General features: G+C 45.5%; 1 protein-coding gene across 1 annotated transcript in view; it reads left to right on the top strand.

Annotated features, from left to right (window-relative positions):
• HECW2 (HECT, C2 and WW domain containing E3 ubiquitin protein ligase 2) overlaps positions 1-3,266 on the top strand; it is a 249,813-nt gene extending 246,547 nt beyond the window's left edge. The window contains 1 exon segment of the mRNA XM_077319283.1: positions 1,761-3,266. Coding sequence (XP_077175398.1) covers positions 1,761-1,872 — 112 coding nt within the window. The 3' untranslated portion in view covers positions 1,873-3,266.
• Positions 3,267-13,900: the final 10,634 nt, after the last annotated feature.

Below are 13,900 nucleotides of genomic sequence, written 5' to 3'. Positions count from 1 at the left end.
CTTTGGAAAAGGCCATGAGAGAAGGAAACCTGTATACAGCTACTTTTGTTGCTGTGCAGTGGAAATTCAGGGTTCCAACGGCAGGATACTGGGTTCACTGGATAGCCCCAACAAGTGGCATCATGCATACAATCAAGACAGCCAGGCCCCACACAATATAGGCAGGTTTCAGGGGGAGCCCTCCATTCTTTCACTCAACACGGTCTTTTGGGGAAGTCCCCTGCCCCTCTGCCCAATACAGAAAGACGTCTGGGGAACCTCCATCCCTCTGCCCAATACAGACTGACTTCTGGGGGAGCCTCCCACTTCATCACCGAATACAGGCAGATCTGCTGATTTTTACTCCTCTCAACAAACGCTGGGGATGAAGAAATGGCAGAGCATCGGAGATAAAAACAAGGGATTCCTGTGCTTGGAAACATCCTCCAGCCATCTCTGATTGTGTTCTCTGTGGGCAGTGACAAGCTGGGCTGCCAGTAAAATGAGTGTCGATTCTTTATCCCAAGATTAGTATGTGAGCATACAGCCTTTGAGATTCTCATCTAGTGGAAAGAATAAGAGGGGTGTTTGCTTTCCGGCTGATGCTCTGCCATCAGAAGGCACAGCCAGAGGTTCATTACTAGACATTTGAGAACGGTCTTTACTGCCTAGGTCAGGGGTAGTCAAACTGCGGCCCTCCAGATGTCCATGGACTACAATTCCCACAAGCCCCTGCCAGCATTCGCTGGCAGGGGCTTGTGGGAATTGTAGTCCATGGACATCTGGAGGGCCGCAGTTTGACTACCCCTGGCCTAGGTGGAAAGAGCTTTGAGAAGGCCCCAACAAGGTCAGGAGTGCAGCAGCTTTGATGGACTTTTATCAGCGATCCAGCTTTTAACCCTTGCAAGAGGCATTGTTCTTTATCTTTCTAAAATTTTATTTCACATTCCTTCCCTTTGCAAGGGAGGCAAACTAGTTTTGGAAGAGAGCAATAACCCGGGCTGTTTCCGCAGTTGTTATCTGCCGGCGCGTTTTGGCCATATTGACTTCTGGATGCCAACCTGGCATTCTACATTTGTGGGCTGCCCAGGAGTCCATTTACCGCTTGCATTTTACACTTCCGTCGGGGGCGTAGGCATTCCTGGCTCCTGCCTCGCCTCCCTTACCTTAAAAAAAAAAAATCTGAGCATGCACAATAGCATAATGAAGTAAACCCACTTGTTCCCCCGTCTTACTCTCATTGCCATCCAAACAGAGGCAGGGAAATATCACATATTCCCTTACCAATTTGCTTGGGGTAGTTCTTTTTTTTATCCTGGCCATAAAATCCAAGGGTACAATGAATAAATACTTTAAGTATTTGAAAGGTTGATACTTGGAGGAGGGCAGGATGCTGTTCCCATTGGCTGCAGAGGAAAGGACACGCAATAATGGGTGTAAACTACAAGTACAGCGATATAGGCTAGATATCAGGAAAAAAATTTTCACAGTCAGAGTAGTTCAGCAGTGGAATGGGCTGCCTAAGGAGGTGGTGAGCTCCCCCTCACTGGCAGTCTTCAAGCAAAGGTTGGATACACACTTTTCTTGGATGCTTTAGAATGCTTAGGGCTGATCCTGCGTTGAGCAGGGGGTTGGACTAGATGGCCTGTATGGACCCTTCCAACTCTATGATTCTCTGATTCTATAAACTTCTTAGAAGTATGTTTCCCTAATTATTTTCCTGTGCCTTTCTGGAAATTACTTGGGTTTCCCCCCTCCTCTACTTTCTCACCCCTCCCCAGGGCTCACACGTGTTTCAATCGTCTGGATCTGCCGCCATACCCGTCCTTCTCCATGCTGTACGAGAAGTTGCTGACGGCCGTGGAAGAGACGAGCACGTTCGGACTCGAGTGAAACAAACTATTTGGACCCGAACAGAACAAGCACACGTGGACTCCTTGGTTCCTCCTCTAAGAAGACACAAATGTCTGGATGGCATCTCCTAGAGGATTTTGCTTTGCAGGATAAGGCCAAACAGGAGGCACTGCAAAAGCCATTTGAGTGCTGTGAAGCCACGGTGCTTAGAGAAAACCAACATGCCAGCATTTTTGGGCTTGTTTTTTCCGATCACAGAACTTTTAAATGTTTGCGATTCCTAGGGGAAAACAAAACGGATCGGGGTGAACACGTGATCGGCAGCTTCTGCAAACTGTCCCAGAAACGGGTTTCCATCACATCCAATACAAATAGTACCCACACGCTATACATGCTGGACCTGTCATCTATGAGTGCCTGCATGTGGTGCACCATAGAAATCACTTTTCCGGAGCTTGTGATAAATGCCGGGGATCGTTGGCAACGTGGGGTGGTGAGTGGGCGGTGGCTTGTACAAACGCATAAGCAGACCGTGTGTTCCATAAGCGATAAACTACTACGAGGGACTCTAATAATGATGGGTTTTATGCTTTATACTGCATGAAGAGTGTGTTTTTTTTTTAATGAAAACAAACTCGACTTAAAACACAACATATCAGGAAAAAGGGAAAAAAATATCCTCTTACAATGACTACTTTTGTTTATTTTTATAGGTTCACGCTAATTTGTTCCTTAGAGTGTAGATATAAGAAATCAGTGGACAAAATACTCTCTTGTTCTTTTCACTTTTCCATGCTTAAATAGGTATTGTTCTTGTGTTTGATTCTTTCAGCACTCTCAAGGGAAATAATAATAATAATAATAATAATAATATAATAATAATAATAATATATGCCTTTTATTTTTATAAGGGTAAAATATTCCTGAAGCTATTTTTTTGCACTGAATGTACCAAAGTCAAAGGGGACATTTGTGATCTGACTGGCAGGAACCTGCATCTCAGATCGACAGGAAGTAGCTGTTCTAGGACTGAACTCTCTTCACAGTGCCACGGCTGCTGAGCCTATCAGGACAATGCACACTCAGTAATAATTTTTTTAAGATCACTGCGTGTAATACTGTGCAATGTGCATTTATTTTGAATGCATTTTGTTCCTTCGCCTAATCGATCAACTTACAATAGAGCGGAGCTGAGTAGAGACGTTTCCTATTGCTCCCCTGTAATATCTTTCTTTTTTTGTACAGCACAACTAAAAGCGCTACAGTGGATCAGGAGGAACAAGACGGCCGGCATCAGTAACGATTCCACTCACGTTTAGCGGGGAAACCAACTTTGAGATGTAAACTGTTTGTCGTGTCCTTTTAAAAGCCTGCATTTTCATGACTGATTTCTTAACAATGTTTATTAAAATGAAGTACTTTTCTACAGCATATTTGAAAAGCATGGATCCGCCATGTCCAAGAAGCCTTTTCCCTCGACATTTCAGAAATATAGAGATAAGCCTTGTATGAGTCTTTTCCTCACAAGGTTCTCTCCCTCCGAGGGCCTCGTTGACGTATTGCAATGGGTGTGGATGGGCCGTTTGGCTCATCTTGCTCATCCTTAGCTGTATTGGCTTTCCAGCTAACTCGGGAGGAGAACAGTCTTTCTCAACCCAAGATCTACTGGAGATTCCAGGAGCTGAACCTGGGAAGGTCCTACATGCAAAACATTCTGCTGCTGAGTCATGGTCCTTGGCACTGAGAGGGGCAGAACTGAAATTGGGAGCGACTCAGAGTTTCCATCCACTTACCCTTGGTTGACGGGTGACTCATGCATGCTTTTCACACTAGTCACTGTCGTGAGAAAAGCCTCCTACTTACCTGAAGCTGGGCATAAGGGTAGTAGCAGTGGCTTAAAGGGAAGACAGGTTGGGTATGCCTTGCTTGTCGGCAAGGCAGGCTAAAATTGGGGTGGAGGCAGACATCTGGGGACAGAAGGAAAGAGCCCTGCACAAAACAGCCCAGTTAAAGAATACCATCAAGCTTCACAAACAGAACCTTGTTTGCCTCCCAATGGTTTTGTCCTTTCTCAAGCAGTGAAAGAAAATTCCAGCGACACTCTTATATTTGTTTGCACAGTAGCCCAGTTGTCAAAACCTCTGGTAAAATATGTTTTATCAGTAAGCTGGGGAATAAAAGGGACCGCCCATGTTTCATCAGGGCATGAGACTGTGGCTAACGTGAGAGAAGAGGACAATGTTGCTTGGATAATTATGGCGGGAGTCAGTTTTAAAAATAAGTCAGGACTCAAAAAAACCCAAGCTAGAGATCCATGTGAGGAGACTCCAAGCAGGACAGGCAGGGAAAGTCTGGGGAGAACTTCCTTTCTGTAGTTGGTTAACTGAATGTTCCTGGTATGACTCCGTCAGATTTTGTTAAATCTCCACCTCTAACTTTAGGTATATTAATATATAGGAATCCATCCAGATGAATATTTAATGTAGGGAGACATTTTTCTGTTGAGGTGTGTTCAAAGTCTGCTTTTGTAAAATCGAAAACTAATAAATGAATTCATTTTTTTAACAAAAAATAGAACAAAGGTTCTGTTATTTTCAAGTAGGACATTAGGTGACTTGCACCGTTTTTGCCACCCATAGATAAAGGAGGCTTTTCAGTATAAGCTCCGAAAAAAGGACATGGCAGAGCTGGGGGAAATCCAGAGGAGGACAACCAAGAAGATGAGGGGGTGGCGCCACTTCCCTGTAAGGAAAGGCTGGTGGTTTGACAAGTTATGCAAGGAAGGGAAAGAGCTGACAAAGCACCAGAACACAAGGGCATCCAATGCAGCTGATGGGCAGTAGGTTCAGAATGAACAAAGGGAAAGACTACTTTATACAGGGACTGATTAAGATGTGGAATTCACTGCCAGAGGTTGTAGAGGCCACAGGAATAAGCATTCAAACGATAGGTTTCAAAAGGTTGATGCATAGAACGATAAGTCAGTCAGTAGCTACTAGTCATGGTGACTGAGGGGAACCTCTGCATTCAGAGGCACTAAGCCTCTACATCCCAGAGTCAGGAGGCAACATCAGGGGAAGGATTTGGCTTACTATGCCTTCTTGTTGGCCCTCCAGAGGAACTGGTTCACCCTTGTGTGAGACAGGATGCTGGACTGGATGGACCTCTGGTCTGATCCAACAAAGCTTACATTCTTAGTAATAGAATTATGGAGGATAGGTCTATCAGTGGATACTAGCCATGGTGACTAAAGGGAACCTCCACATTCAGAGGCACTAAACCTCTGAATCCCAGAGTCAGGAGGCAACATCAGGGGGAGGCCTCTGCCCTGTTGTTAGCTGCTCAGAGGAATTGTTTGGCCACTGTGTAGGACAGTGATTCCTAAAGTGGGCGCTACCGCCCCCTGGTGGGGGCTGCAGCGATCCAGGGGGCGGCGATGGGCCACAGGTGCATTTGGGGGCGATGAATAACTATTAAAATAAAATAAAAATTAATTTCCAGGGTGCCGAGTAATATTTTTTCTGGAAAGGGGGCGGTAGGCCAGATAAGTTTGGGAACCACTGGTGTAGGATGAGATGCTGGACTAGGTGGACCACTGGGGTAACCCAGCAGGGCTTTTTTGATGTTCTTATCAGGGGAAGGCCTTGGTTTCTCTGTCCTATTGTTGGCTGTCCAGAGGAACTATTTGGTCACTGTGTGAACCAGGATGCTGGACTAGATGGACCGTTGAGATGATCCAGCAGGGCTCTTCTGATGTTTAGCTGATGCCTGGTGGCAAAATACTATGGTTTTATTGTTGGGGAATGGTGGGATCATTAAAGAAGACCTGTGGGGAAAGACTGTTGAAGAACAACCACATGCGGGAGCCGGGAACGAGAGCTGAGAAACGGCCAGCAAGCAGCACTACTCAGCTTTTCCGTCTCGGAGGATGTGCCAAAAGCACCCTCTGTGTCCGTTACTGTCAAGTGAGTCATGATGCCATTTGAGTTCTATAGTCTATGCTAAGTGGTTTGGAATAATGTGTTAGATCAATTAGAAGAAGGGCTGTTTGTTTGTTTTGTATCCTGCTTTTTACTACGCGAAGGAGTCTCAAAGCATCTTACAATCACCCTCCCTGTCCTCCCCTCATCAGAAACTCTGTGAAGTAGGTGAGGCTGAGAGAGCTCTGCAAGAACAGTACCTATGCTGGCTGAAGTGGAGGAGCAGTGGAGGGGATCAAACCCGGTGCTCCAGATGAGAAGCCATCACTCGTAGCCACAACACTGCGCTAACACCCAGGTAATTAGCTCCCCACCCATTTTCAGACCTGCGGTGGTGCTTTATAGCTTTTCTTTCCCAGCATGTGTCTTGAAGCCACGTAAACCCAAGCTTCTCAACATGTATGTTGAAGCCATAGCTTGTGTTTCTTCACACCTAGTTACTTCTTCCCGAAACATCTCTTCCTCAAGGCAAAGAACCATTCCCAACTTCCCTCCACTTCATTGGAGCAGGAGGTGCTTCAGATGAACCAAGCGGTAGAGTTGCCAGCTCCGAGCTGGAAAATTCCTGGAGATTTGGGGACGGAGCATGGGTCAGGCAGAATTTGGGGAGGGGAGGGACTTCTGTGAAATGTAATGCCATGCAGTCCACCCTCCAAAGATTTCCAGGCCCCACCTGGGGGCTGGCAACCCTACCCTTGTGTCTACAGCAGGGATTCCCTGGCAGGGGTCCATGGGAGCTCCAGAGTGGGTCCACAGCCTCCCCCCTCTTGCCTTAATGGATTTGGCCATAAGCTAGGGAGCCAACCGCTTCCATTGCTCTCCCTCCTCCCATCTTGAGTGTGAGCGAGTTCATTCATGGTTTCTGTGCATGGGAGGGGGTGGAGCCTGCATGGCCACCCCCACTTCAAACTGCCTCCTCTCCTCCCTCCCTAGCCTGCCAGTTAATGTGGGTGATGATGTCACTAATGGTGACAAGTCATTTCCTGGGTTTGGCCAGCTGACACTACTTCTGAGGGTCCTCAAAGCCTGAAAAATTATTTCAGGGGCTCCTCAGCTGTCAAAAAGTTGAAAAAGGCTGATCTACAGGGAGCACTCATTTAGAAACAGCTGTCTTCGTTGTGTGGCTCCACAATATTTTGTGACTGGACTGAGCCCCTGTGTCAGCCATTTTGAGATTGTTCTACCCATTGGCAGCCATTTTGCTGTGGCACTCTACCAATTGCCCACAGGTTCATTAAGGTTGAGGACTGCTAGCATAACTCCATAGCTGGCCTTTCTGTTTCACACAATTTGTAGCCTCAGCATTAGAAGAAGAAGAAGAGTTGGTTCTTATATGCCACTTTTCTCTACCTGAAGGGGTCTCAAAGCGACTTAACCTTTCCTCTCCCTACAACAGACACCTTGTGAGGGAGGTGAGGCTGAGAGAGTCCTGATATTATTGCTCGGTCAGAACAGCTTTATCAGTGCTGTTTACCTGGAGTACTGTGTACAGTTCTGGAGGCCTCACTTCAAGAAGGACGTAGATAAAATTGAAAGGGTACAGAGGAGAGCGATGAAGATGATCTGGGGCCAAGGGACCAAGCCCTATGAAGATCGTTTGAGGGACTTGGGAATGTTCAGCCTGGAGAAAAGGAGACTGAGAGGGGACATGATAGCCCTCTTTAAGTATTTGAAAGGTTGTCACTTGGAGGATGGCAGGGTGCTGTTTCTGTTGGCTGCAGAGGAGAGGACACGCAGTAATGGGTTTAAACTTCAAGTTCTATGATATAGGGTAGTTATCAGGAAAAAAATCTTCATAGAGTAGTTCAGCAGTGGAATAGGCTGCCTAAGGAGGTGGTGAACTCCCCCTCACTGGCAGTCTTCAAGCAAAGGTTGGATGCACACTTTTCTTGGATGCTTTAGGATGCTTAGGGCTGATCCTGCATAGAGCAGGGGGTTGGATTAGATGGCCTGTATGGCCCCTTCCAACTCTATGATTCTATGTGGCATGCCCAAGGTCATTCAGCTGGTTGCATGTGGAGGAGTTTGGAATCAAACTCGGCTCAATAGATTAGAAGTCCACACTCCTAACCACTACACCAAGCTGATACAAATTCATCAGTTTGTGTGTGAATTTGTTTTATTTTCTGGTTTGATGTTATACACCTTCACTCAGTAGAACTGAGGCAGCGGGCCTTTGTTGTGATGCTTCATAGCATTCACGTAATAATTTTTTTTAAAACCACAACTCTTCACAGTTGTGAACAAATTGTTTCCACTGCTCATCAACCGGCCACATAAGACAAAACATCGAATCAATCCTGTTTAGATTAGGAGGACATCTAAGGTGAAATCCAATCCTGACCCACAGGCCAGCTTGTGCATCACATAAGATCCATGTTGAAGTTGTTTGCCCCATTCGAAGGATGTAGAGTGAACATGCACAACATATAATCTTCAAAGGAAGCTGGAAATCTAGGCAGTAGCTGTTTTGGCAAGGCTTCTAAAGGAAAGTCTCTGGCAGGATAGAAATTGGCAGAGAATCAGGAGTGGCATTTTGTTTGCTTTTTTTAAAAAAAGTTATGGGAATGAAGAAAAGTGTTGTGGTTTCTTCAGTACTTCTAGGAATCCAAAAGGGCCTCAGCATTTCACATCAGGAAGAATTGTATCTGCTAGCTTTGGGCGATAGCTGAAATGTTTAACTGCAGCTGCTTGTAAATTCTGTAGATTATCGATTGCCGATGTTTTCAACATCTGCGGGGCATTGTAGCAGAAGTGGAAAGCAATGTTTAAAAGATGCTCTTTTGGCAAAAGATAATTGTAATGCTTCACTGTTAAGTCTTCGATATCTCTTCTAGTTGAGAGCCTTCCGCTGTGCAGTATATAGCAGTATGGCTGTTTTTGGTTTTGTTTTAAATTCCATTTTTATGACACTTGTAAAGTTCTGACCGTAACCTGAGTATAATTGTTCTTCCACATCCAAGTAAAAGAGGAGGTTTCTGAAAGAAGCTTGGTAACATTTAAATATCAAATGTATGCAAATGTCTAACAGTTTGTAGCACTCTTTAGATTTCAAGGTGTTGCATATATAGGAATTTTACAAGATGGGCAGTGTGATGAACACTGAACATCAGATGAAAACAGGTCTATAATGCATCTTTATTTAAGATTCATAAGAACAGAAGAGCAGTCATGTTGGATAAGACCAATGGTCCATCCAGGCCAACAATAAAAGGGGGAAACCGGGGCAGCAGAGAGGCCCCTCCCCGCCGGGCGCACTGGCAGAGAGCTGCCCCTGGGTCCACGGAAGCCTCTTGCCGCGGCAAAAGGCCTTCCCGGAGCCATGGGCAGTGGAGAGGCCCCTCCTCGCCAGACGCGCCGGCAGAAAGCTACCCCAGGGTCTGGGAAGGCCTCTTGCAGCGGTGGACCTAGGGGCGGTATCGGTGAGGAGGAGCAGGCACCACAGGCAGCTGCTCCAGGGGCCATCCCAATCCAGACACGCCCAGCTTCACTGGACACATCCAGATTGGCCCACTGACTGGGACACTACCCAGACAGGGTGGACCTTCGCGACCCAGACAGGGCCACCTACAGGGCTCTTTCCACAATATAAGAGCCACTTATGGTAAGGATTTGTGTGCCCAGGGTAGATCAAACTTGTCAGATCTCAGAAACTAAGCAGGGTAAGGCCTGGTTAGTACTTGAACAAGAGGTCACCAAGGAATTCCAGGGTTACTTCATGGTGGCAACACCTCTGAACATCTTTTACCTTGAAAACATGGTAGGTCAGCCGTGAATTGGCAGCACTCTCTAAGACTGCCAGTTAAGATGCTTTATTCTGAATCAGATTTTTGGTCCATCTAGCTCAGAATTAGCTTCTCTTGAGGGGCAACAGTGGAGTGCTTCTGGAGTTCTGGCCCCGCTGGTGAGTCTCCTAATGGCACCTGGGTTTTGGCCACTGTATGACACAGTGTTGGACTGGATAGGCCATTGGCCTGATCCAACATGGCTTTGCTTATGTTCTTATGTTTAGGGAAATAATGCTCTGTCTTCTTGCTGCTTGGGGGCCACAGTGGGAGGGCTTCTGGAGTTCTGGCCCCTCTGGTGAGTCTCCTGATGGCCCCTGGGTTTTGCTACTGTGTGACACAGTGCTGGACTGGGTAAGCCATTGGCCTGATCCAGCATGGCTTCTCTTATGTTCTTATGAAATTTTTACCAGACAATAGTCCCTCCCACATACATTTAATAATTTGACTGTTATGCATTCAAAAAATTCTGACCCCAATGCAGACTATTAATTATATACCCACCCAATGGCCATCAATTAACACTGTTTTTGAAGCAATTTTATATAATGCCTCTTCCTTTCCAGCCCATTTTTATTTGTGGATGTGGTGAGTGTGGTGTTTTAATTATTATTATAGTCCTCAGGAACGAGGCTAGCTGAACAATCTAAGAACGTGAATGTCCTTTTTTCCTGTTGACATGCCCTGGCCGTGTTGTTTGCGTCTGCAGTCCTGGGCTTGAAGAGCACCAAGGTTCTTCTTTTGGGGGCTTTGGTCACTCCCCTTTGAGCAAACGGCTTGAACAGAACTGTGCTATTTTGGATTTTTCAGACAATGCAAGTCAGCTGTGGAAACACATTTTACTAGCATTTACTTTAACCAGCATGCATCCCAAGAACCCAGCAAAAAGTGATAAAATACAGCCTAACACAATTTTTTTTTAAGAAAAGAAAAACCCTGACCTGGAGAACCCCATATTTGGATGGGAGACCTCTAAGGAAGTTCAGGGTTACCACACAGATGCAAACACTGGCTAACCACCTCTGCCCCGGACGGTATAGCCGATAAAATTAGATCCTAGAAAAGAACCAGAGTCGAGGAACACCTTAAAGAATAACAAAACTTGTGGTGGGGAGGAGCTTTCGGGAGTCACGGCTCACTTCTTCAGATACAGAATCTCTTCCCCTGCTTCAAATTGTGTTAGTTTTTCAGGTGCTGCTGGGCTCTTTTTCTCCTGTTACAGACAGAGCAACATGGCTGTCAATCTTCATCTACTTGATCCTATAACAGTGTCGCCCACAGTGGTGTTGTTGAGAAGCAGTTTTACGTGAGTGTGGGGGGGGTGGGGGGGTGGGGCTGCCTGCAAGCAGTGAAAGGTCTGCTCCCATCTCCAAGGCCTTCAAGGAAGGCTGTAGGGCACTGATGATGCGCTGAAGAAGTTTGAGTCGTGTGCTGGAGATGAAAACCAGTGCTGTGTTCCATGGTTGCCTCTTTTGGGTCTGTCCTATAACAGATTGGCTCTGAGTACCAGTCTGGCCATCTTGATCAGCCCCCTTACACAACTGGGTGAAGGTCTGTAATCCTGGTGGGTTGCCAGTCCCCAGGTGGCTTAAACCAGGCTTTCTCAACCAAGGGTTTCATGAAGGCCCTGGAAGGTTTCCCAAAAGGGTGGGAGTTAATTAATGTTTTATATATATATTTATTGTTAAACATTTATCAGGTGATCATGTTGCCCCCCCCCCAAATGGCCAGTGATGGGCCTGGAGGGGGTGGCGATGGGAGGGACCCTAGGTGGGCATGTATACAGCTCTGCTTCCCAACTATATTCTGCACAATCACCTGACTTCTGGGATTTCTTGAAACCTGAAGAATGTTTCAGGGGTTGATCAGTGGTAAAAAAATTGAGAAAATTGGGATTAAAGAAAAGAGATTTGTCCGTGCAAGGAAAAAAATGTAAATGAGAAATTCTACTAGTGTAATCAAGGAGCTATACTATTGTCATGATATATAAAGGACTAAATTCGAAAATATTCATAGCTTAATCTTACAAGGTCAACTGAGATGCAGATAGACAAACACTCTCAAAAGACGTTCAGATATCAAGCTAGGAAAGAAAAATTATAGTTGGTTTCACGGGTGTTGAGAGTTAATCGACATTGCTAAGGGTGTAAGAGGTAAAACTAAGAGGAGATCCCCCGATTTGGAGCCTCTCTTCCTGTTTCCGGGCTCTCAGAAAGTGGGGGAAATTACCTCACCCCCCAAAAATGGACAAGAAGTGGGAGATAAACACAATGCGCCCACATCACCAGAAAGTGATGTTGGGGGACATCTATTGGGGCCCCCAGTCTGCAGTCTGGTTCCAGGAGAACAGGAAAAATCCATGAATGTTGATGCTGACAATCAATCCAGATTGTTCAGCTGTTTTAATGTACTGTTAAATTCAAATTTTTAAATGTATATCCAAAAGGAAAATGTACAGTGCCCCGAGATAGGCTGGCTGGGAGGGTGGCATGAAAATTGATTGATTGATGGATTGATTAAATGAAACACTCTTGTTTTTGTGGAAAACTCTATGGTAAGAAGCTTTCCTGATGTGCCTACATCACTTCTGGACAAGCCGGATTTATTTCTGGCTTCTCCCCTCCCCAGAAAAACATCTTAGTGTAGTAGTTAAGAGTGTTGGCCTCTAATCTGGGGAGCCGGATTTAATTCCCTGCTCCTCCTCCACATGCAACCAGCTGGGTGACCTTGGGCTAGTCACAGTTGTCTCAGAACCTGTTTTCACAGAGCATTTCTTTTAGAGCTCTCTCAGCCGCACCTACCTCACAGGGTGCCTGTTGTGGGGAGTGGAATGACAGGCAATTGTAAGCCACTTTGACACGCCTTTGGGTAGTAAAAAGCAGAGTATAAAAACCAACTCTTCTTCCTGCTTCCTGAAAGTTAACTCCCTCCTACACCAGCTGGTCCAACAGACCTGGCTACCGTATGAACCAAACTGTGCTTTTTGTTAATCTTTCAGGTTATGATGAGAGACGCTAGCAAAGGCAATAATGCTAGGGAACAGGGGGATCCCAACATGAGCAGGATCGACTCCCTCAAGGCAGCCACAGGCCACACTTTGCAAGACCTGAGCAAGACTTGTTAAGAACAGGGCATTTTAGAGGTCATTAATTCATAGGGTCACCCTAAGATGGGAGCAACCTGATGGCACTCAACGTACACACTCATGATGAGAGTCCCTTGTCCGAGGGATCGGAACAAATGTAATTGGAATGGCATGTTTGACTGTGGACCATGTCTGGCTTTATATGTTCCAAGTGGTAGCTGGGCGCATGCAGGTACAGTTGTCAGCCAGTGGGCTTTTGATATGAGAAGGTGCTTAAGCATCTGTTGCGTAGCTTTACAGTATACTTGCAGATTGGCTCACAAGGAGGTTGATAATTGTTGACATTTCCATGGAATCTCTTGAGAGCTTGCTCCCCACCTTGGGTCAGTTATTCTCTTAAACCTAATTTACAACCTCACAGGGTAGTCATCAGGACAAAATAGGGAAAAGAGAACAATGTATGGCACTCTATATTTTTTGGTAAAAATAAACCCAGATAGATAGATAACGCAAGGCTGGACTACAGTAATGCACTCAACAAGGGGCTGCCCTAGAAAGCAACCCAGAAATTTCTGCAACTGTAGAACATGGTTGCTTATTTGCAATCTGGAGCTAGTAAGTGTCCACATATTCATCTTCGTTGTAGTCCTTCATCAGGTCAAATCAACTTCTACCCATTCAAGGGCCTTCTTTGTGTGGCTCTCATTCTTAGAATTCCTTCAACAAATTCTTAGTATTCTTAATATTCCTTCAGCAAGTTAGATCAGCCACTGTACATTCCTGGGCCTCCTTTGTGGTTGCTCCCATTCTTTGGAAAGATCTTTCCAGACAAATCAGTAAGGAGTCTGCCCTGCTATACTTCTGAAAGTTATGGAAGACTGAACACTTCAGAGGAGGCTTTTCCAGTTGGTGGGTCATAGTTAGGGGCTATTACTGGCGTTTTCTGGTTGAATTAACTGTCTACAATTATTTATTTTGTTTTTGTTGTATTGCGGCATATTTTTAACAACTCAGCGTAAACTGCCTTGAATCCATCTTAGGAGAAAAACATCATATAAATAAATAAGTGTCCCAGGTAATGTCTTCTGCCTTGAGCTATGGAGAAAAGTGGTATATAAATGTTTAGAGAAATAAATCTAGAGGAGCGGATTGGAAAGTAGATTGGTTGTGACAACATAAGAAGACCCCTGCTGGATCAGACTAGTGAGGATCCATCT

The sequence above is a fragment of the Paroedura picta genome, chromosome 2, assembly GCF_049243985.1.
Source record: "Paroedura picta isolate Pp20150507F chromosome 2, Ppicta_v3.0, whole genome shotgun sequence".
NCBI lineage: Eukaryota > Metazoa > Chordata > Lepidosauria > Squamata > Gekkonidae > Paroedura > Paroedura picta.
This window is presented reverse-complemented; position numbering and strand designations above follow the sequence as displayed.